The 26,509-nt window shown below is 35.9% G+C and overlaps 1 protein-coding gene across 1 annotated transcript; it reads left to right on the top strand.

The window, feature by feature from the left end:
- Positions 1-17,000: 17,000 nt before the first annotated feature.
- Positions 17,001-20,698, top strand: LOC141439715 (acyl-coenzyme A thioesterase 13-like). Its single transcript, XM_074104073.1, has 3 exons — positions 17,001-17,182; positions 18,578-18,765; positions 20,476-20,698. The coding sequence occupies exons 1-3, from the start codon at positions 17,096-17,098 to the stop codon at positions 20,630-20,632; spliced, it is 432 nt and encodes a 143-aa protein (XP_073960174.1). The 5' UTR covers positions 17,001-17,095; the 3' UTR covers positions 20,633-20,698.
- Positions 20,699-26,509: the final 5,811 nt, after the last annotated feature.

Below are 26,509 nucleotides of genomic sequence, written 5' to 3'. Positions count from 1 at the left end.
CCGTGGAAGGACATAGCGAAACTATAAATGTTCCTCGTAGGACTACAGAACCTAAAATTAAACAAACATTTTCTTTCTCTGTGTGCTCATCAATATTTATTTTTTGCTGCAAAGGGCCTTTAGTAATTTCATTAACTTAATTGCATCGCACTATCAATAAATAAGTATCACTTCAATGATTCTAAGAGCTAATTTAGTTGAGAACCCGGAATGCAACCTGACGCCAATAAGAGAAAAACTTGAGATGAAAAACTTTTGAGCGAGGAACGGAGCAACTTTCATTCAATGAACTTCATTTCATTTGAAGTAAAAGACTATTCGTCATTTAGGTACTTATTGCATTAAATTGTATAACAACCTGCCGCGGGACATTAAGGCTCTCCGGGGAAATAGTTGACGAGTTGGCTTCTCGACAGATGTTTTTATACCGTTAAGAGTTATTTGTAGAAAAAATTACATATTTTTTGGTATTATTTTGTATTATTTGGAAATGATTATTGAACTTTTGAATTTATTTATTTTGATTATTTTTGTGATTTTTGATCTATTTTAATTTGGTATAAGACATAGGAAATTTGTAATTGTATTAAAATAATTAATCGCCTCTCAACAAAAATATTTGCACGCATGCGTGCAGGCTGAATACACTGAAATAAAAAACATACAGACCTTCCAGTACTGTATTCTGGCAAATGAACACTTTTGACTTTGAAGTCATTTATCCTCAACTTTCGCTGATTTAGTTGCACCTACAATGAATGTAAAACTAGTATTTTTCGAATCATTTCATGTTTGTTATTAACAAATAATGTTGATGTAACTACTAGGTACTCAATAGCCATGAAAATTGGAGGGACGACGGAAATCATCAATTAACCTAGCTTTAATTAATTACATTACTGTGTGTGAGCGGACTTAGGAGATAATACTGACGTAATGATTTATTTATTTATTTATTTAATGAAATAATTACACAGCATTACAGACAAGCCAAAGCACTGTGAAATTCATAAAATATTAACAAGCACAACACATGACACATGGCACAAAAGATAACAGATTAACATTTACAAACAATTTAGTGAAGATGGACGGTTATCCTTCGCCTCACAGAACCTCATACACTCGCTACATAAATTCTTCCAGCTACTAGCAAAGATATCACACTGTGGCGCCGATGCGAGAAGCGTATTAAGATTCGATAGAGCTCGAATAAGAGGTGAGTTCTTGTGTGACACTGTGCGAGCTTTGGGAACAGCCAGCAGGTCACGGTTGCGTAATTAAACATAATTAATCATGCATAGAACATAAAAAAACTCTTTCGCAAAAATGACCGTAAAAGAACAGAATTTAGAGGTTGGTCAATGAGTTTTGGATAGTGTATGTACATTAGCGATTAACTCTATTTATAGGCAACCAAAGTTCAGGGAAATTTGTTGGGCCACCCATTATACTTAATTGTAGGTAGTTATCTGGATAATTACACTCATCGCTATTTTCGTGTAACTAATATTATTTTCTGATGTTACGGTTGATGAGGCAACCTAAGAGTTGAACCCACTTCCTAGAACACTTAATAACAGAATAGCACGACCCCGTAAACTTTTAATTTCTCTGTACGTAACATGTAAAGCTACGGGTTTAATAATTACGATTAATACACTTATTATACATAGGTACCTACACATAAGCCTGCTGGTCAGACACCGGGTTATGCAATTGTATAAAACATATTTGTGCATATACCATGTGGTGTGACCGCCAAATTGTAAGATTATGCAAAAATTTAACCAGAGGAAGTTTCTCCTCTCTGCTAACGGTTGTGTACACGGCTAGATAACAGGTGCAAATGAATGCAATCCGTCATACGTTGCAAGTACTGTTCAGATTTTTTTACTATATAACTTTACTAGGAAGTTTTCCGTGGCTGGCCGTTTCCGTCACAAGGAATCTGTCAAACGGATGAAAACCCGACAATATTTACCGCCGGCATTCATTCGCGACCAGTCTATAAACAGTAGCCTGCTCGGTGGAAATTGCTGCCTGGACAAACCATGGGTGGAGAACTTAAGAAAGGGAAATTTACACCAGCTGTTTCTCATAGGAGTAGAATTTCGAAAAACGTTAAAGTGCCTACGTGTTTGTTTTGACCGCAACTTTGTACACTATAGTTATTTATTAGATAATTCCCGCGAGATAAGAATCAGTAAATACTACAGAGAGCTGCACTGTTTTTTTTTTTACTTTATACTTAGCTATTTCAGTCTTTCATTAAGTCGTGTGTATCATTAAAACTGAACGTAACTGTAAAATTACGTATCAGAGCTATTCCCTCATCAGCAGACGACCTTGGCTATAGTCATCAGGTAGTGTCTATCATATGAATTGTCATTGAAAGAAATTGAATAATCTTGCAAAGTTTCTTGTGTGTGCCATTAACTTTTGAGGAGTTCGTTCCTGCGGAGACGATCCTGGCCCGACTACCTGGATGTCACTGCCAGATTATTGTATTGTTACCAGATTTACATAATTTTTCCAAATCTACAGCCCTTAGGTTAACCAGTTTAGTTGTGCGTTTTATGATTCAGTTAGTTTATAAAATCCTCTTTTAACGTTTTATCCCGTGGGAATTTTGGAAAATCTTTTTACCTGTTAGTGTTACCTACCTGCATGCCAAATATGAAGTCTCATATTTATAATTACGGAGTTAAGGCCACTTTGAAGCGGACAAATAAATCCCATTTATTCCCTATCTCGTGGGAATTTCGAAAAATCCCTTTTTACATACCTACTTCTATCATTCTCTAGAAATATATGTTTCTAATATCAACTCTAAATCAGCTAGTTGGCTAGTATAAAATAGTACGCCTTACTCCTTTTTCCTTGGGAATTTCGGTAAATTTCGAAAATTGTTTTTGCTATTTGTATTAGCTACCTACTTGCATGCCAAATTTAAAGTCTCTTAATAATAGTTATGGAAATAGGGCCATTTTAAAGTGAAAATGTAAATCCCATTTATTCCCTATCCTGTGTCAATTTCGAAAAATCCCTTCTTAGTGTGCCTCTATGTCACTTAAGTTATATGAATGCCAAATTAGAAGCGTTTAGCTTTAGCGGTTTGGGCTGTGCGTTGATATATCAGTCAGTCAGTCAGGACTTTGAATTTGATATATATATAGATTTATTTTGGCTGATGCAGGAACTCTCGTAAAAAAAGGTAGGTAGTAGAGTAGGTACTTTGAGCACTTGGTAGACAATACATTCTAAAGTATTCCAGTTGATTACTGTGACAAGGTTACAGGGGGTTAAGCTACTTTTGGTATTGCCGTAGCGTGCATCGTCGTAGTAATAGGTATTGTGCAATTTACAGTCGGATTATTTGAATCCCGCCTTACTTATGATAGAATGTTCCCGAAGTAAATGTCGCAATAATTTTCCTTGTACTTACATGGCAGAATGAAATTTCATGTGAAAATTTTCTTATTTAAGACACGATTCAGATGGTTTGACAATACCTAATTATGTACGGTAGGTACTCTTGTTTTTCATGATAAATTAAGTAAGTACTAGGTGAAAACCCGGCTTCGCTCGGGTAAAATGTAGACTCATAATGATATCAGATTGTAAAAAAAATTTTTTGTTGCTCTAAAGACTATCGTATTTATCGAAAAATCTGACGTACATTCCCAGCCTTAATATTACTACAAATACTTTCACAGCTAACCTATGTATCGGTATTTCACCAGTAGATATTTCTCTTAAATCTTATTAAACCAAATAACTATGATTTTCTGTCTCATAACCAAAGAAATTAGACCTAAGAGGTCATAACAAAATACGAATTTGTGCCACCCGTGACGCGTGATGACGTGACACCAACGCCACATTGACATGTTTACTTCGCAACGCCATTATATGTACTTAGTAATTTATTCAATTTTTTATTGTCGACTCGTATTGACTAATTTTTTACGCTCTTCAATTTGATGTGCATTTCGTTCGAGTCTACCGTAGATCGGTACGAAATTATTAATATAGATTAATTGCGTCTATTTTAGCAAAATTGGCGATTTTTCAGCCTTTGATAAAATTTAACACATGGAGGTCTCATGTTAAAGAATCTAGGTATAGATATATAGATAGCTGTACTTATCAACTTCAGTTTCAAAGAAAGAAAGAAAATAATTTATTTATAACAGCAGTGACATATTACACAGGTTAGAAAAAATAATAATAAGTGTTGTCGCTATAAAAGGTCCCGGCTCAGCATATCGCTGGTTGAAAACCAGCACTGGTCTTCAGCCGGGCCACACAAGAGTGAAATTACGGAAAGTTTGGTAAGTAGTAAATTTTTCGGTCACCTACAATGAAACCGTAGACAAATCAAAGGCGAAACAAAACAAATAAAAAATAGAACAGAAACTTATTTCACTCAGATATCAGACTACCGCCTAGTGACAGAAAAGCGGGGCATCATAATTGATAAGCTGACCTACTTCAGTGCAGGTGAAACCTTGGCGATCTGTCGCGCGTCGGTATTCGGTCAAAACATCGTGGCGTACACCAGTAACCATAACATCGTGGCATACACCAGTAACCATAAAATACTTATAGCTGGAGTTGGATTGTTAATGGTAGTATGTTGTTAATGTTAATGTGACGAGTTGCCGCCGTTTTCCAGGAAGTGCGGTGCAGGAAGCGGCATGTCTACGAATAGGCGCTCCACCCGGCTGATCGCGGAAGCGGTTCCTCCACGAAACGGGTCGAATGACTTTCTCAGATCGCCTACACTGTGCGCGGCACAGTACCTACACACCTATAAGTAGATACTACAGTTTACCGAACTGTTATGTAACTTAACGAAAACAAAAGCACAGCGTTGTTTTGACCGTTCTCATTGTCTTTTGTCTGATAAATAGTGTGAACTACGACCGTTTATTAATAACACGGCTTGTTTGTTGACCGAGATCGATTCTAAAAGCGTGAACGCTTGATGGGTGTAGGTACGTAACAAAGATAAGTGGACGCCGACAACGACTCGACAGCCACACTGCCAGTAGATGAGACGTGAAATAAAAGAGCAATAAAGTTTAATAATAAAAATAAAACGAGACACGGGTCAGTGGTTTACAGAGCTCAACCAAATTGAGCTGATTCTGGCACTTACATGCATAGTTGTTGCTTACAGTATTAAGTAGAATATGAGTAGATAGATCTGTTTGGGTTTTTCTTTTAGATTCGTGTGTACATTATCCGCATATTGATAAGGAAACGCTTGAGTAGTTGCACTATTTACAAGACCACGACACTTTGTATTACCGACCCCCACGGTCACCCGGTTATCTTGGGGGCAAGGGTTATACGATGCTCGGGTGCTGATTCCAAGAAGTACCTAAAGTTCCGGCTATCCTATAAACATGAACTATCCTTTACTTACCTAAGTATACATAATGCAGTATAAGCGGAAAGTTACCACGATAAGTTCAAGTTACCTACACTATTATTGCTTCTTACATAATTAGTAGTAATCATCAAAAGCTCGAATTAAAACCGGCTACAAAACAAGTGTCTCAAAACTAGATTACATAAAAACTAATATGTTTATAGGTATGTATGTCGTGTAAGCGACACAGTTACGTTAAAGTAATGTTTAAACGTGTTGAGTGCGTGATAAAACCCATTATTACGTCGATTATAGTCTTTAGGGCATCCTAACGGCTCACTTTGCTCTTGGACAGTTGAACGTGTATTTTAGTAGCTATTACCATGCTATTACGATAGATGTGATTGTCATGAATGAGAAGTGAGTAGCATGGTAAGACATGACAGTCGTCACGTCCCACGCGGTGTTACAGAACTTTACTCCTGCTTTGTTCCGTGCGCATGCGTGACCATTGTACCTATATGTGTCGTAATGAAAGGGACGGGTTACCCAATTGGAAGCAAACATTAAATTTAAGTATGGATATATACCTACTTATTTTTACTGGCGACAATTGAATGTAGGTAACTAACTGGGTAAAATTTATTGTAGAAATCTAAGCATTCTTCCTAAGCCGCCTTCCGTGAGTAAAGTGGTTGTGCAGAGGCATTAAATTGTTGAATTACATACATGTGTGAAGAAATTAGGTATATGATAATTAATAATTAGAGAAAATTTGTGCTGTAATCACCTTCTTGGTTCTAAGAGTTGCCACTGTAACGGACTACCGAAAATTACAAATATTTTTTAACTGATTGAACCACGGATTGAACATTTTATTTTAGTGGTAAATACGAGTATGTTATTAATTCGAAACATTTTATCATATTCCCCTTTCGATCATATTTTGACAGAGATGTGAATTCAAAAATCGATCCCCCGGTCCGGATTTACTGAATTGTTTTTGCTGGTACGTGTATATAGGTATTTAGCATTTTTCGCGTTTTGTCTTGTAAATATCAGATCGCTTTTACTCATTCATCGCATAATAGCTCTTTAAAGATTCTACGAGCACTTAAACGGCCCACGAACGCGACTTCGACATATCCGGAGATTCATTCTTATTCAATATCTTATAAACATTTTCACTTTATCCTATCTGATATGGCCAACTGCCATTTTAACCTTGTACCTAATTTTATTTTAGTTTATATATAGTTTTAGTTTAGTAATTGTTTTTTATATAAGTCAAGTAGGTAAATATTTGTTTAAGGAGTTGTTAGTTATAGTTATAAATAAAATAAGTAAAACATATTAAATTATTTGTGGATTTTCAAATTTCGTTAAAAATAAATAATTTCCTTTTGCTCGTTAATACCTACTTACTCTTTACTGTTCTATCAAAAAATATGACCGCTGGCATTCGGAGCTATAATAAAACAAAAAGTGATTTGAAGTTTGGGAACTCCTGATCTGACGGCGCGTACCTATAGCAACTCATCGCGTGATGCTAAAATCAAAGAGTTGTGTCAAAATCAGTACCACTACCATGAGTTTACAGTGGCCGTACCTACTCGATAGCGGCGGCGTAAATTATTTTGTATGGAGAATTTGTACAGCGCCTCTGCAAATAATTTACGCCGTCGCTATCGAGTAGGTACGGTCACTGTAAAATTATGGTAGTGGCACAGAATAAGTAATAAGTAGTACAAGTAGTAGTGGTACAGTCTTGTAACGGACGGCTGCCACGTTGCGTTCGTTCGACAATCATTACGTAACAGGGAATACCCAATGACCCAATCCAGGCAATATGTTGAGTGTCACTCACACCGCAGACGTGACATAATTAGCAGTCGAATTTGGTGGCACCACCGCCAAATAAGGGACAAGGACAGATAGCTGAATATTCTCATCACAAGTCTTTTACAAATCAAGTCACCCATTTGTGGAGTCGGTAGTCTACATAATATAAAAATGTATCCCTATTTTCCTTACTTATGCCAAGGCTTGAAAATTACTTCAACGATCAATCTTTTTAAAGATTACTAATACTTTGTAGAAGATTCTTACGTTATGGAAAAAAAATAAGTACCTAAGAAGCGGGAAAAATATGTATTTTTAAGAAAACAACGACTATTATATTTTTTTCTAAAGTAACCGTGCCCGTAAATTACAACCGCTAGCTAGGCTAGGAGACATGCAATTTGGCGTCTATTTTTTTACGTTTTAATTTTTGCTTAATTTTTGGGGATTCCTACAGAAAAAAAACCGAAATCCTGGAATGTCAATTCAATTGCTAGCTAGGCCTAATGGTTTACGCTTGCGAAGATGGGAGTAAAGGGTAATTAATGATATAAATACGAACAAATGTGATATCGGTTTCCAGGTACGTAGGTAGGGTACCTGTTATAATTACATATTGAAGCTCATAAAACGCACATTACAAAATATGTGCATTTCTGTAACCCAAACACGGACGTGTAGCTGTAAATATAATTACAGCTGTAGGTAATCATATTTTTATGGGGGTAATGTGTAGGCTTTTGCTGTAAAATCTTCTATATATTTATTATATAATATTCTAAACTGACTGACTGAATGACAGTTGATTAAATCAACGCACAGCCCAAACCACCTGGAACTGGACGTAGAGACTTGAAATTTTGCACATATAGATAGGTACGTAACTTATACAATGTAGGCATCCACTAAGGAAGAACTTTTGGAAATTCCCACGGAAACGGGAAAAAACTGGATATATATATTCGATTCCGAATGACGCTATCTCAGTAACTATAATAACACGACTCTTCGAATTTGATACGCAAGTAGGTCCAATTTAACACCGAAACTTTCTGAATCTACAATTTGAAAATATAACATATACTTTGTTTGTTCCTACGGCAGGCGAATATTGACGTTTAGTGCTTACTATAGTGATCACCAACCTTTTTTGGTGAAATTCAAAAATTATCAATGTGCATGAATAAAATATAATTTAAATTTTATTTATTACAAATAACAGCAAGTTATTATATAAAATAAACATTTAAGATAAAATCAACTTTCATGACATCGAGATTCCTGTTTTTCGTTTTCGTTATGAGGGTCAAACTAATAGTTCTTAGAAATTCAAAAACTGAGCAACCTAGCAGGTTATTAGTTTTATTTTCTCTGTTCAAGACAGTGTCCAAATTCACGTCAAATACATCGCTAAATCCGAAAAAAACCATTAGAAACGTATATACTTCGCCCACTAGTCCTTAAGGACTGTTTCTTCGACAGCTTTTTGAAACGCAGCCACTGCTTCCTCGGCATCCATAAAACGTTTCTCTCGAAGTTTTTCTTCTATTTTCGGTAATATTTAAGAATGGTAAGGTCGGGGCTATACGGCGGGTGACGTCGCCAAATAGTCCATCGTTCGCCTGGAGGTGTACGACAAAGCGTTGTCGAGGTGAAGGAGGATCCTACAGCGTGTTTGTTTCTCTCGAACTTTTTTCATGACAAGTGGCAAACAACTGTTAGTATACCACTGAAGTAACTATTTTTCGATCCTCGAAAACAATTATTATCGCTTTTCCCACGCTTCGACCTCTTTAGTATTACCTACCTACCTACTCTAAGCCAATTCAAGGTAAAAAATTTAAGATTTTATTTCGATCCCGTAGAAATATCGGGATAAAAAGTAGCCTATGTATTATTCCAGGCGTCCAGATATCTAATTTCATCCAAATCCGCTGGTCGTCATACTAAACCTGACAAAACAGGTTGTTTATCCCTAAAGCTCGACCGACCCGTACCATGAAGCGCGCGCACTACGCGAAACGATACAGTGCCCTTAGTGTAAGTTTTCGGTTACAAAATACGTCTCGATCGCGTTCGCGTTATAACCTCATTTTGTTTGGAAACACGAACATCGCAAACGTTCCGCTAGAGGCGCTGTTCGTGTTTCCATATAATTTGTGATTTTAACGCGAACGCGATCGAGACGTATTTTGTAACCGAAAACTTACACTAAGGGCACAGAAGTGTATGGAAAGCGATACGCATCGTTTTGTTTCGCCGCTAACATAATTCCTTCGGTCATTGTCCGTTTTTAGCCAAAATGCCGAAATGGCAAAAACGGAACCTTAAATATGTTTGCAAAATATTCAACTTTAAAGTGCGAATTTTCGTTAAAATCGAGCGTCCCGCCCTCCCCCTCCTCTAAAATCTAAACCGGTGGGTGAGTGGGTGGAAAAAATTGAAAAAAAAATCAGGATTACCATCCTAAGTATATCAAACTTACGAGGAAAACTATAACGGTTAAGTTTTCTTGAGAATTATTAGTAATTTAAGAGTAAATAGCAGCTTAAGGTATAAAATATACCTAAACTTGGAATATTCCGCATAAAATACGAAATCCTTAGAAAAATATTACTTATTTTTTCGTAATGGCTAAGGAACCCTATTTCGGGCGTGTCCGACACGCTCTTGGCCGATTTTTTCGCCTGCCGTAGGAACAAAGTATAGACAAAAAATTTTCACGTGATAGGTAGGTATTTAGGTACACTCTTAATGCTAGACAATATATCTAAGTAAGTAAGTACCTACTTTGAGTTTACGATTTAATTTATGATTAACTACCTATCCTAAATTTGATCAGACCAATTGAGACACGTGAGGTCCGTATGACCATGGTTAGACTAATGAGGGCTATCGCGTATGAATTCGACACTAGAGGCGCTAGTGTAGCGTGAGGTCTCCGAAATGTCAAATCTCATTGTTTTGGGTGAGCTACGCGGGTTCATTTATAATTAGAATAATTTTGTGAATATTTTGCAACTTCTGAAATTAATTATGGCAAATATGCGTTCCGAGGCAATGAATGTCTGTGTTTTGAGACAGTTTTGTCTTTCGGAAACCTTTGTCCTCCCTGTTTTCCGAACAAAACGGGGACTATGCAACACTGTGGCATGCTCGATGTTTTTATGGTACGGTTTTAAGGTGTAGGTATTAAATATGATTTTAATCTACTTTGTTTCACGCCCGTAATAACAGACTTTGAAAGCCATACTTAAAAACCTCACGCAACAGTGCGCCATCTAGTGAGACAAAAAACGATAGCCCTCATTGTTTTTTATCTAAATAAGCAAGTCTTAATCAAAACTGTAAAGTCATACAGTCTTCATGATTTAAACTTTTCATTTTGCCAAGTTAATATGCAGACCGGATGGCGAAGCGTTGGCAGGCCTTACACTAGACTAGGTGGACTGACGAAATCGTGAGAATCAAAGTCAAAGTCAAAGTCAAAATATCTTTATTCAATAACTATAACATACATGCACTTATGAATTTCAAAAAAATCTACCACCGATTCGGAAAAACCTTTGTTGAGAAGAATCCGGGCAGAAACTCAACGAAGTATATTTTTTTAAGCAGATTTTCAATTTTACTAAATGACATCTATACATCACAAGTATATTTTTTAACACAGTAGGTTCGCTATTTGAAGGTATCGCTAATGCGGATCGGAATTTTTATCGAAATATTCCTGTCTATGATGATATAAATTTATAATACGCCTTAGATATTAATGTCTTCTTGACAATAGATCTGAATTTTGTATCAGTTTCATTTGTAATATTTTTTGGAATTTTATTATAAAAACGTATGCAATTACCCAGAAACGACTTTTTGGTTTTAGCCAGTCTGTATGATGGAACTTTAAGCTTCCCTGTGTTTCTAGTAGCCTTTGGCTTATCGACGTTAGTGGGAAAATTACATACGTTCTTCCATGATTATTTCAAAAACATAAAGCGACGGCAGGGTTAGGATACCGGTTTCCTTAAAAAAAGATCTTAAAGATATATGTAAGAAGATATAAGAGATTATAAATTGCTCTAATTGCTCTCTTTTGTAAGATAAAAATTTACTCAATGTCTGCAGCAGATCCCCATAAAATAAGGCCGTACGAAATAATGCTATTAAAGTAAGCAAAATACACCAACCGTGCCGTCGCCACGTCGGTTAGCTGCCGTATTTTGCCAATCGCGGGCAACCGGTGGATGCATGAAAATGGCGAGTTGTCGTTCATTGTGGGGAGGCCTTTGCTCAGCAGTGAACGTCTTCCTGCTGATGATGACGCTGATGATCTGCAGAAAATTTAGTAATTACGGGATCCTCGGGATGAAATTGCATACAAGAGTCGCACTAGATTGCTACCATCTCATCTGCTAAGCGTCCATACCGATGAAAGGGCTTAATTATAACAGGGTTATTTTTCCTCGGGATCCAGACTAGAGGTGGGTAAATCCGGATCTGAAGATTCAAAAGAGTCAGATCCTCAAGCGGATCCGAATCCCTTAATGACTTTCAAATAGTAGGCGACGTCGCTCGTGAACGTCCGCTTTCGTCTCGCTCGGCTCGGATCGGATCTACCGTCCTCTCGCTCTCGTAAATAATAGTTTAAGTGTCAGAGGACCCCACTACGATGCTTGGAGTTCAGCCCGTGCTGTCGGACTTGGATCTATTATCTATGTTTAGTTGCCGTATTTTGCCGTCGCGGGAACCGAACGGATCAAGAAAATCACGAGTTGTCTTCATTGTGGGGAGGTTTGCTCAGCAGTGAACGTCACCGCCGACCGACGACGAGGATGATCTGCAGAAAATTTAGTAATTACGATCCTCGAATGAAAATTGCATACAAGAGTCGCACTAGATTGCTACCATCTCATCTGCTAAGCGTCCATACCGATGAAAGGGCTTAATTTAACGGGTTGATTTTTCCTCTAATCCAGACTACTTTATAGGGAAATTCACTCACACCATAATACTTACATATCAATTGTGTCACCACCGCAAGCAATTGTTGTCACAATTTTATTTTCACTGAAAAGCACGCCATCAATTTATTATTATTATTCCCTCAATGGCGGCCTTAAGGCTTGGGCCAATGTCAGTACGTTATCAATTTCAAATTAACGTACTCGTAGAACGTCAGCGTGACAATACTTAGGACGTTTATCAGATTTGTATCAGACATTGGCCCAAGCCTTAGGCCGCCATCAAGGGGAATAATAATAATAAGGACATTTGTTTTTAATTTGTTTATTGAAAGGAGTGTCGTAAAGGAAGTTGATATCAATGATCAAAATCAAATGTACTTATGTATCTAATCTACACCTATCTATACTTAAAGGTAAGTTACTTTACCATACTCAATTAATTCAGTCTCTTCTATTAATCTTCGATCTGACACTAGGGGCTACTACGAAATTCGAAAATCGAAGTTCGTGTCGCACCGTCCCTCTCACTCTCGTATTAAATATAAGCGTCAGCGGGACGGCAAGATACGAAGTTCGAATTTTGCACTTCGTAGTGTAGGGCCAAATCTCTTCGGAAATTATACCAGTGGCACTATGCCAGTGGGCAGGCATTATACACTTGTTATGGATAAAGTGGTCACGTAAATCGCAAACATGTTTTGTGCTTGCGCAAACTCCGTCCCGGAACTGCTCCGAAAATAGCTCAACGAGAGCAAGTGCGCTTTCGGTTGCTCTTACTTTACTTTATGATAACTACGTACTGCATGGCGAATTAATATTCGTATACACTGTATACTATAGGTACACTATACAGGAACCACATCGCTTTACTACCGTGGCAAAATGAAGTTTACTACACGTGTGTTGTTGCCCCTAATTAGAGCATAATTGAGAATTACCTACGTAATTAAAACAGGTTGAAAAATAATATTAGCTTGCTGCATGGTCACCTTGCATCCATTTCATGAGTTATTAATTAAGTAAATATGCATCGTAATTTGTAAGAGCTTTATCTATACTTTATTTTGAGAATTTTGAAGTTTGTAACCGTATTATAGGGTAGCAATCATTTTGGTTCAAACTAAATACAATAGGCACAGTCAAGGAAATTGAATCACGTACCAAGGTGGAACCTTTTCATAATCAATTTCGCTATGATTTCCTCGTGATTTCTTTGACAAATGTATTAGATGTCAACATGACCTACTACTAGGGGCCTATATTATCGCAATAGAACCCAAAACAATGATTTTTAGAATTATTGTCTGTTTGTCTGTTTGCCTGTGCGTTGCACACGCTAATCTCAGAAATCACTCAACGTAGAAGGATGCGGTTTTCAATAATGTGTTATCCTTGCTTTGGATTAACATTTACAGCTTTATTCATAAAAAGTTAGAGCCTCCTTGAAGGCTCCTTGAAGTCCCGATGCTAAAAAACATGATTCATAAACGTCTGTTAGCGCTAATCAGTCGATCAAGGCTCTGCTAAAGTTAGAGGACCGTAGACCCTCCTTTATCTCCCTGCTAAGTCACAAAATGGCCGCCACAAGTTTGAACAGCTAACTTTGACAAGAGCAAAAAACCATACCCGAAGATATTTATAGTGAAGATAGGGTTACGCAAAGATTAAAAAAAACAGGAAAAATCATTTTCAGGAATTTGTATTTAAAAATCCTCTAAATTAGATATTTATTACTGCTACTTTTCTTTTACGGTTCATCATCCCAGCCTATAAACGTCCCACTGCTGGGCACAGGCCTCCTCTCAGAACAAGAGGGCTTGGGCCATAGTTGCCACGCGGGCCCAGTGCGGATTGGGAACTTCGCACACACCATTGAATTGCTTTGCAGGTTTGTGCAGGTTTCCTCACGATGTTTTCCTTCGCCGCAAAGCTCGTGGTAAATTTCAAATGTAATTCCGCACATGAACTTCGAAAAACTCAGAGGTGCGAGCCGGGGTTTGAATCCACGACCCTCAGCTTGAGAGGCGATAGGTCAAACCACTATGCCACCATTTCTTTCTTCATTTTCTTAATTTTGCGTGCTTGCGTATTGAAATAATTAAAGCAGTGCCGTGTAATGAGAACAAAATTGATTGCTATTCAAAAATAACAGGAGTGAAGTAATAGGTAGTGCCTACAGCACACAGCTAAGTACAGCTACAATACAACATGTCGTGACAACATGTGATGACAGCAGGATTTTGACATTTACTCATTCATTTCATTCATTTTTGTGCAATTAGTTCTTTTTGTAGCTTTTTTTGTAGTCATTCATTTCAACTCTCATGGCACTATCTATGCCTACAGTTTACGGGGGCAGATAGCAAAATTTATAATCTGTAATTAAATAATTTTATTATTGTCGACTAGGAATAAACATAATAATGTATGACTTGATATTATGTGTACTCTTACTGTATAGAAAGAAATCATAAAAATAAAATATAACAATATTAAAAAATACAACATATATGTACTTTAGTTTTATGTTAACCTTAGCGGTCCCCCGACACCGACGACGCTTAGGCAAAACAATATTACTTCCTATCAGCATTAGTCCCCGCGGGATAGGGATACATGAATTCTTCGCAGATGAAGTCGCGGGCAACAGCTAGGTAGTGCTTTATTTTTTACTTTTTATTTGTCTCGTTTGGCAGCGTTTTATTTTCGGGCGTTTTTTTTATTTTTGCTAGCGTTTTTTTGTCCGGGGTTTTTAAATTTTTTAACTTTAGTTTTTTTATTTCGTGTTTTTTAAACTGGTAAGTATATTATTTTTATAAAAGTGTACTAGTATGTTCGATATCCTGGCTGCGGCATCAGCTCATCGTGTTGCCACCATTGCATTGTATGATTGTATGTACCTAGAATCAAATACTGATCAAAAAAAGAATCAAACACGACATATGTGCTATTATTTTTTCAAGAGTGTACTGGTGTACTGGATATCCTGGCTACAGCATCAGCTCGTCGTGTTGCCACCATTGCATTGTATGATTGTATGTACCTAGAATCAAATACTCATCAAAAAAAGAATCAAACACGACATATGTGCTATTATTTTTTCAAGAGTGTATGTGCTGTGTATCCTAGCTGCAGCATCAGCTCATCCTGTTGCCAACATTGCATTGTATGTAGAATTAAATACTGATCGAAACGAATCCAAACACGATATATCTGCTATGGTTTTATTAAGAGTGTACCTACTAAGTAGTGTTTTGGATATTCTGGCTGCAGCATCAAGCCGAGAATTAAAGTTTGAAAGTAAAGTAAATAAAATACCCATTATGCGTGAATGATTCCTAGCGCAACGAACAAAAGAGCTGATAATATTAAAAACGGCGGAACCGATTTTGATAAAACATGTCCAAGAACCATCGCTAGAAAACCTGCTTTCAAATAAAAAAAACCGCATTCAAATCGGTTCACCCGTGTAAGAGCTACGGTGCCACAGACAGACACACATAGCGGTCAAACTTATAACACCCCTCTTTTTGCGTCGGGGGTTAATAATCAGGTTGTAAGGCTGACCAGAATTATAAAAACCTCGCCATGTTGCGGAAAATCAATAGAACTAAATTCTTGCACTGGTATAACACTAAATTCAAATTTCATCTGTCTATTGCTGTCAAAGTTAACGTTTGCGCATGGTATTTTAAAGTGTTATTTTGTGTTTTGTGCGTTAAAATGCCGAAGAGCAAGTATAGCAAGTGTAAAGAATGTTGCAATAAAACGTAGAAGGGCTGCCCTTGCGTCAGGTTTTTTTATATTCCTGGTCAGCCTTTATATTTATTATTAGACTAGAGTGTACCCGCGGCTTCGCACGCCTTTACTATTCGATCAGGTAGTTACAATTAAAATTCCGGGATTTAACAATATTCTCCAGGAATTCCCAAATGTTATATCGTGGTCTTCATTGAGGTTGTTTTAAGAACAACTGTCCAAAATTTTAAGACTAAACCCAGCGGTAGAATTTCCAATCCAGGGGGAATATCAGGATGTAAAGTAGCCAATGTGTTATTTCAGACGTCCAGCTATCTACATATTATTTAGAGATTTTATCCCTATCACGTGGGAATATTGGGATAAAAAGTATCCTATGTTTTAATCCAGATTATAAACTAACTTTTTGCCAAATTTCATCTAAATCCGTCCAGCCGTTTCAGCGTGAAGAAGTAACAAACATACTCACTCACTCACAAACTCACTCACTCACTACCTCGCAAACTTTCACATTTTATAATATTAGTAGGATTAAGTAGGATTAGTAGGAAGTATGATTTCTTCAAGTGGTGGTAACTGGTAACACCAACGCTACTGTCCATGTCAAAGATGTCATGTTGCTGTTTTTTGTTTGTCCAAAATCAACAAATGTATATGATTCTGTTTTTCTCACTTACAGCTTGCCCATAAAGAGTAGAAATTAAAAAGTGGCAACACTGTAGTGTTCTCCCTTTTTTTGCCCCCTGGTTTGAAAGGGATGACACTACAGTGCTGCCACTTTTTAATTTGTACTCTTTATGAGCAAGCTGTAGATCTGTGGATTTTACTTAGTATGAGTAATTAACATCTTTTTGTTACAACTTGAACTAAAATTAAAGTGTTCTATTTTGGTAATGACCTCGTATAATAATTATGATCTTACCAAAGCTACAGTAGATGATTGTGATTTAAGATAAATTTGGAACACAGAACAGCTGCAATTGACAATTTGACATAACAGACAGTTGGTTGACATTTTACTATTGTTACTTGTGATGTAATTTTGACAATTTTGTATTTATTTTGGAATTTAGATTATAGAAATTATCAACCTATATTTAGAAATGTGTTAAAAATTATCGCTAGGTTACTACTTACCTAACAAAGTATGAGTTCGAATAAGGGAGCACAGGTTGCTGAGCTTTTTACAAAAGTCATAGCAACAACAAAATGTTTTGATCACAATCTTCGCAAGGTAAACACTAACTTTTCTCAGATATTTATTGATACTTAATAAAATTAGATTTTCATACTACGAACGAGAAACATGTCCGAGTACCTATGGATTACGAGTACGAGGCTACTGACGTATCATAATTATGGATCATTCTTGGCTGCATTTTTCCTTGAGTTGCTTTGGATTAAAACTAGTGGTGTGAAAGTACAGTAAAGTACTTTCGTATAAATGTGATTTAATACCCGACCCGGCTGCCCAAAGGAGGGTTATGTTTTTCGAGCGTATGTATGTATCTATGTATGTGGGTATGTAAAGTCCTTTTCTTTGGTCCTCGCTGCAGCCTAAACGGCTAGACGGATTTTAACATATGAGGTATCATTGGATTCGTCATAACTGTCGGAGTGACGTAGGCTATATAATATTTCAATATGCAGTCTGCAAAGAAAATTATGGCGGAGGAATCAAAAAATACATTTTGTATTTTAACAATATGGGTATCAAATGAAAGCTAATAATTAGCCCAATCTAAATATATATGAGTTATAATACTTTTAATCTACCGTTTTCACATAAATATCAAAAAAGTGTAAGTAAAATAAAACATTAAATTAAAAAAACTCAATGAACCGACTGCCAAAACTAAAGCAAGAAAATAAGCCAGTGGCTAGAACTCTGATAAGTAGCTAATTTAAAGTTCAATAGTCTGTACATTTAAATTATGACGCTCAAAAACTCTTAGTAATGGGTCCGACTGTTGAACTTTAAATTAGCTATTAACAAAGTTCTAGAACTAGGCTTATTTTTTTAGTTTTGGCAGTCAGGTTTTTTAATTCTTTTTTAAGGAACTACTTTATTTCATTTATGGCAAAGAAAAGCTGGTAAAGAATGTCACCCAATCCATGATTTGGATGAGTCTGTGAGATAAACTATTATCACAAGCAGTTAAAGTTCAATGGTCTGGATCATTTAAATTATGACGCTCAAATTCTTTAGTAATTATGTATGTATGTTGAACTTTTATTGTACAAAATAAGTAATCATAATCATTATTCATTTGTCCTTTTAGGTGGCATTTAATTGGTCTTAAATTAATTTTTTTAAGTCTCACTATTGGTGCCCAGGGCATAGAAAGCTGGTTAGAATTAAACCTATTTACTATTTTTATAATTGTTAGATAATAAAAACAAAATTTAGGTGTATATATATATATTTATCTATTTATGTATATTCTAAAAATTCCCTGATGGAGTAGTAGTAGTAGTACGCCTTTTCGGTAAAATATTTATTTTTCTTAAATTCGTATAAGTAACAAACACAATTGACAGACATTGAGATATATGTACAAAGGCGAACTTATCCCTTTAAAGGATCTCTTCCTGTCAATCTATTGTCTTAATTAGGCGATTTTTATAGGTTAAAGTTATATCATGCAGCAACGGGAGGTTGCTGACAGGTTTTCAAGTGGGCCCAGAGCACCTCAACCAGCGAGGCACGCTGCATGGAGGCTTTATAGCGCATCTTGTGGATGCTATCTCCACCTATGCTCTTACTGCTAATGATACAATTGAAACTAGGGGTGTCTCAATTGATCTCAGTGTATCGTAAGTACTTAACGTTTTGAGTCCTAGAGCACTTTATAAGGTGTGAATTTGTAAAAAAAACTATCTGTGGAGTACAAACTTTTCAACAAAATGAAAACTCTAAGTACATGTCCCTATGTTTAAAATATTTCCAAAATCACAAAGTCGAGATCTCGAGTCTAGATACAGGACACTTTTGCACAGATCTGTTTTTCATTGAATGAGATAATGAGATTTTTGACTATCCCCATTCTTTTTTTGTAAGCTCTTTCTTTCTTTTTAGGATCCCATACCTCAAAAGGAAAAAAATGGAACCCTTATAGGATCAATTTTTGTCTGTCTGTCTGTCAAGACCCTTTTTCTCGGGAACGCGTGGAGGTATCAAGCTGAATTTTTTGTTAAATACTGAGGTCTACTGTCCCTTGGAGCTGTGAAAAAAATCAAACTTCAAAGCCAATGCAATCAAAAGATGCAGCCGTTTATGCTGCAAAATTCCGCAAATTTTCGAAACTCGCAAGGGAATCAAAACCTACAGGGTACTTGAACTCAGAATCTTGAAATTTGGTATGAAGGTAGCTATTATAACACAACCAACTAGAAAAGTCTGAAAATCTTGATTTATTTATGTCTGTCTGTAAATATCAATGACCAATATAATCTGACCCCGAACTGCGTACATTTTGCTTAAGAGTAGGGCTCTGCATATACTGGATGTATTAAATCACTCGGAAAAAGCGAGAAATATCTTCAAGACACGATTCCCGTTTACTTAAATACCTATAAATGTGTACGGAACCCTCGGTGCGCAAGTCCGACTCGCACTTGCCCGGCTTTTATTTTTATTTTTTGCATGTATATTGTAGTAATATCCCGGAAGGTGTCAGCGACATTCGCCTTTTTCTTAATTCGTCATAACTATAATTTGCCAACTTCGTAATTGGTTTACTTCTGAGTTTGCCTCTATCTGAATTCGTTCGTTTAGTAAATGGGCGAATTATTGTTTCGCCCATGCATGCTCCATGCATTCTAAAACATCGAGATCGAGACGAAACCCCTTGCCACAATAAGGTAACGCTTCATACGAATCTGAGTCCGATAAATAATGATTTAGTTCCAACAAATGTTTGGCAAAATTCGACTTATCAGGATGTTCATTCCTATATGCCGAAACATGCTCTTTAAATCTAGCATTAAAACTGCGACCTGTCTGACCAAAATATACTTTACTGCAGTCATTACAAGTGAGCTAGTATACACCCAATCTAGTTCCTTTATCTACCTTCTCTTTGTGGTTACAAAGTTTAGAGTACAAAGAGTTGTTAGTCTTAAAGGCTACCTTAACATTGTTGGATTTTAAAATACCATAAATTCTATCAGACAAACGACCAACGTATGAAATGCTACACCTATATTTGTTAGAAGACTGCGATGGTAACACGGCGTAAAGCATGCTATTCACTATCCGTGCCAGCTTCTTTTGAACCAAACTATTTACCATTGATTTAGTATAACCATTCGACAATGCTATCTGATGTTCCCTAGAAAGACGTACAGTTAACAATCTATGTGATTGCGTATGCTGGTATCACGGCATCTGTGTACGTGGGCTTTCGGTAAATTTTGAATTGATGTTTATTACACCAACATACATTTTTGGCAAGCAAAACAGAGACTAAAAGCATTAGCTTTTGAATAAAATTGAATCAATATTTCATGTTTTTTTCTCCTTAGGTACTTCAGTGCAGCTAGAGAGGGTGATAACATAGAAGTAGAGGCAGTCACTAGAAAACTGGGAAAGAAAATAGCCTTCCTGGAAGTGGAAATAAGAAACAAGGATAAAAATCAAGTGCTAGCAACAGGTAGACATACCAAATATATAGGTATTTAGTGATATTTTGTAAATAAAGTGAATTTGTTAGATCAATAATTTAAGTAAATGTGTTGAACTAGTTTATTTTATCTTTTTCTGCACCAAGCTTCAGTAATTCATTAACTCTGATAAAAACTAAAGATATCCTTGAATATCCGATCGAAAATAAAATAGCTATATGGGCAATTTCACAAAAAGTGTACCTTTCCTTTTTTTTTAATTTTAGCACAAATATGGTTTTTCCTACTTAGAATCAAGAGCAATCGTTTTTTTTCATTCATTCGGCGTACAAAACTGACATAAATTTAAAGGTTGTACACTTTTTTTGAAAATGCCCACATACACTTAACAAAAAGTTCATCTATATTGGTCATGACAGAGGGAGAAGCAGTACGGGAGGGGGAATGGCAATGTTACTCCCTATAGGATTGATCAGCTACACGCCAGTTATAGTTTCACTAAGTCGGTTCCCGGAACAGACAGACAAAAATTTTAAAAATACTTGGCTGTTTTGTTATTAGTGACGCTTGTTACTTAAGATGATTTTTTTTTCATTCTTTCTGTTGACATCATTAAAAAAACCGGCCAAGAGCGTGTCGTACCCGCCCAAGTCAGGGTTCCGTAGCCATTACGAAAAATGAAGTAATATTTTTCTATGGATTTCGTATTGTGTACGGAATCTTCCAAGTTTAGGTATGTTTTATACCTGAGGCTGCTAATACTCTTACACTACTAATAATTCTCAAGCAATCTTAGCCGTTATAATTTTCCTTGTAAATTTGATATTGGTACCTCCTTACTATCATCCTGAATTTTTTAATTTTTTACCACCCAACAGTTTACATTTTAGAGGGGGGGAGAAGGGGACGCCCGATATTGATAAAAATGTGCACTTTAATGTTGAATATTTGGCAAACAGATCACTGAATCGAAAAATCGTCTGGGCAAGCCCCCAATGGTTTTAAAAGACCTATCAAACGATACCCCACACTATAGGGTAAGTCGAGAACAAAAAAGTAGTTACAATAAACAAAAAATTTTTTGACCACTGTCGGCATGACTGATATGTATATTCTAGCCAAATTACAGCTTTCTAGTACTAACGGTATCTGAGGTTAAGGGCCCCATACACATCTCTGTACGATCGATCTAATGAAAATCGTGACGATTGATCGTATAGAGCCAAACACTGTCGATTCATCGTTACGATATTTATGATTGCATGGGATTTTGTTGCGATCTCAGACATCGTCTTCGATGAAGTAAATCGTTAACGATCTTGACATAGGTACACTAAAGGGCCCCATACATGGTACGATTCGTCTGTACGATCCGTCGCTTCGGACCGATCGAAACGACGAATCAATAGTGTATGTCAAGATCGTTAACGATTTACTTAATCGAAGACGATGTCGGAAATCGCAACAAAATCCCATGCAATCATGAATTCGTAACGATGAATCGACAGTGTATGGCTCTTTACGATCAACGATTCGATTTTGTCTCACTGACGCCGGAACGTTGCCAGATGGGAACTTTTTTCCATCGGAACTTTTGTTCCATTAAGGATTTTTTTACGTACCTATTGGTAATTCGTTACTATTGCTTAAATAATTATAATGAGGGGTTAATCTAACAGTCAAACTGTAATTTAAAAATAAAGTTTATGTTGTCACTAATAATGGGCACGTATTGAATTATTTGAACACGTCTTTATCCTTCAGTTTCACACAAGTAAATGATCGATCGTTACGACCAATCGTTTCGTGTATGGGCGTCATTTTTGATGCGATCAATCGTCGCGATTTTCATCATATCGATCGTACCGTATTTGGGGCCCTTAACGATTCGTCGTTCCGATCGGTCTGTACCCTTAGTGTAAGTTTTCGGTTACAAAATACGTCTCGATCGCGTTCGCGTTTAAAACCTCAATTTATATGGAAACGCGAACAGCGCCTCTAGCGGAACGTTTGCGATGTTCGTGTTTTCATACAAATTGAGATTTTAACGCGAACGCGATCGAGACGTATTTTGAAACCGAAAACCTAAGGGCACTGAAGCGACGGATCGTACAGACGAATCGTACCGTGTATGGGGCCCTTTAGCCGCGGACGGAAAGGCAGACAGACAGACAGACGGACAGACAAGCGGAAGTTTAAGGGTTCGTAGTTGACTTCAGAACCCTAATATGGGATATTTTATATTTTTTTCATATTTGAGTAGATTCGATTTCCCGGCAAAGCATTACCTATTTTTTAGAAATTCTTGGATCGCAGTATTACTATCATTTAAAAATAAATTAAAGCCTCTTTCTAGCTGAATAACCAATCTATAATTAGTATTTAAGATACTTTTCCTTCATGTCACATAGTCTTGGGATGCTTTGATTATCTGACACTATCTACCTTACCTACCTACCTACCTATATTAACTGGACCATGGTCAAATAAAAATACAATTATTTCATCAAACATTTAATACACACACTACTTATAAAATATAATAGACACCAGAAGTAAGTTATTAATATTATATTAACATGTATGATCGTTACATGATGTACTTAATAGATAAGTAAAAAATGATAAGTTAATGTTGATATTTAGTTGGAAAATGTGAGGAAAAGGTCCATCAAAGAATAACACTTCTCAATTTTTCAATGGGGTAATTTGCCAGTGCCGCGGACACATCCCTTAAAAATATTCTATCAAAACAACGGTTTTCATTTAAAATAAATGGCGCCATAATAGTGTTCATAATGTCATGTCAACAATTTTATCTTAGCTTATTTATGAAATAGAGTAAATAGTATGTAAATAGGTATACATAAATATACTTCTTAATATAAAGTCAAAGTTTTCATTAGTCAGGTTAAGTAAAAATGTTACAATTAAATAAATGCTTAGGTAGTAATAAGCTTATAAAGTATCGGTCACACACAACGCTGGGTTTAGGCTTGCTCGCAAAAGGGAAGACCAGTACGGTACACCAGTGGCTGGAAAACTTAAAATTAAGTTCAAATAGTCTACTTAATGTTTTCAGGTTTTACATACATATCTACCTAATAAAATGAATTTAAAAAGTTTTGAGGTTAAATAACGGCTACCCGTAGCATATCTTGGTAGAAGCGATAAATTATTATGGATTATGTCTGTACCTGGTCGCTTTTAATTTATAAACCCCATGAATATACCTACCTTAGGTCATAGAGGATTGATTAACTGCAATAAAATAGATATGTCACAGCGCTGGTAGTTAGGTTAAAGTTAATAATTCTTATTTTTTGTCACTACTGCATACAGTGCTCGAGGCAGAAGGCTTTTAATGACTCGAGTTTGTAATCACCTTACGGCCCGTGATACAGACAATGATTTTCATCACATTGCGGGAAAAGAAATGCAAAAAAAAATAACATTTTGTGTCTAAACACTTCACAGCTCGGCAAAAAGAAAGACGCCAAGAAAAAAAAACTGATTTTTTTTTTTTAACAAAAAATGGAACCGATTTCAAATACCTAGAAAATAATTTTCTACTTGTTTGAAGTCGGTGCCTCAGCACGAGCCAGCAGGAGTGATTGGAGGTGAGGTAGATGAATTTAGTATAATACAGGAATAAATAACTTCATTGACGAGCAAGTGTGATAAAAATATATATTATTTCATACCTACTAGTAAACTACTTGGGTTATTTTTATGACATCGCAAATGCATGGCTATTTAGATTAGAGCCCTCTTCAGTTGCTTTGTTTTTGGAGACTTATTTTTATCGGGATTTGAAATTGATCAAAAATAGTAAACAATTTCTTATTCATTACGAATTAAGTAGTTTGAAGTTTTTACCTTTTCTAACGTAGACAACTTTACTTCATTATTTAGGTAAATGATATTCTATCAAACATTGATCCCTTTTGTTCTCCATAGTCTCAATGACTCTGGGACCCAATCGTATCACAAACTTGTAATTTCGTGAAATGGACCCCTGTCCTGTCCGACCTGTTCGATAGGCACAGTACCTATAGGTTCGTGTCACCCTAACTTCTACTGGATGGATTTGATCCACAAACTACAGTTATGTAGCTTAATATTGTCCAAATGCCTAAAATCTTACTTTAAGTTTATAAATATTTTACCCACCACTGATCATTCCGTTTTAAGTTTATACGAGTTAGTTTATTTCAAAATTACTTGCTTTAAAATTACTTTTTCAATGTTAAAACTTATTTATTTAATTTATCCGTGCAAAACTTTTAAAAGGTTGATTTTAAAATTAAACTGCACTGAAAGTAACTGAAAATAACTGGTCTAGTCTTACCATCACTCAAAGTCAATACATCGCGCTGGTGCAACGCAAAAAGTAGGTATTTAAGGTATGTATACAGGACCTGCCTTAGTAGGTATATTATTACTGCACCGCGTAAGACGTGAAGTACGAATGGCCGTTCCCACTTTATTTCGTATGGAACATAGACTTGTGCGGTGCGAAGGTGCGATCCACCTTTTTATATTGACTCCCATTAAAGGAAACCACAAAAGCATGTCATAAACTAACTTCTTAACTTATACATAGTAACTTGTCCATTATTAAAAGTTGGTCGTACCTATAACATGTCCATAAAAAAATAAGACTGCAATAATGGACTGACCACAAAGAATCACAAATACGATTATTGCTTTAATTTATAAGTCTCAAGTACATACTTACGAGTATAACTCTATGACCTCTTTCTTACTCTAAAGATGTGTTTGTAACATAGACACACATTCATGGCTTAGGAGTGGGCGAAAAACCCATTATCAGATTTGACAACTAATACAAATAGTAGGTACAAATTTTTAGACTGCAAACACCGTTTTGATTAGGTTATTATGAAATAGATAGGTTGTGAAATCAGACAAGTTTTTCGGCGACTAAGTAGTTTTGTTCCTAATTTTAGTGCAACTTAAATAAAGATGAAGTATTCTATGTACCTATGATCCATAAAAATCCCAACACTTATCATTCAATAACATTTATATTACCTATCTATGTATTACGATCTACCATGCATACGTATATTTATTTACTTATTCAGCAATACCAACAAGTCTATCTTGCTGAAAAAGGTACCTAAAAATGGTTTTCGGAGAGGACTTTAATTTAATGGTGGGCGTGATTATTGAAACTCAATCCATCTTAAGATGTTACCGTGTTCGCTACAACCAAATAATCATAATACCATTCTTAGTGCGACGCAGAAAACAGATTAAAATTTCCAAAATGTCAAAAATCTCAAATAGACCAAACGGCCTAGTGGTTAAGAACCTGACTACGAAGCTTGATATCCCGGGTTCGATTCCCGTGTCGGGGCAGATATTTGTATGAAAAATACGAATTTTCTCTCTTCTTGGGTGTTTAATATGTATTTAAGTTATATGTATATCTATTATAATTATATTTATCCGTTGCTTAGTACCCATAACACAAGCTTTTGCTAAGCTTACTTTGGGACTAGGTCAATTGGTTAATTTCATATATTTATATTTATTTATTTTCCGTTATAACAAAATGTTCATTCATTATAATAATTACCTTTACAAAATTACATCTGATATCCAAAATTGTATATATTATTTAAAAAGGAAAAACTCCTTCAAACATCGAATTATTATTAATACTAAATAAAATGTATTAGTTCATAATTACTTACCAAATTTGAAAAATATCTTTTAATGGCCTAAAGATTAAAATGACTCAGTCTCATAATACCTAAAACCTGACTGTAGTAGTATTAAATTTTAGATCGTATTATGATAAAAATAGAACAAATATAAAATTATGAAATCCAATTGATAATTAATTTACTTATTCATCGCTATATTTATTTTAAAAACATTGATTTCACAATAAATAAATTTT

The sequence above is a fragment of the Choristoneura fumiferana genome, chromosome Z (genome assembly GCF_025370935.1).
Source record: "Choristoneura fumiferana chromosome Z, NRCan_CFum_1, whole genome shotgun sequence".
NCBI classification, from domain to species: domain Eukaryota; kingdom Metazoa; phylum Arthropoda; class Insecta; order Lepidoptera; family Tortricidae; genus Choristoneura; species Choristoneura fumiferana.
The sequence above is the reverse complement of the archived record's forward strand: the minus strand, read 5'-3'. Positions and strand labels throughout refer to the sequence as shown.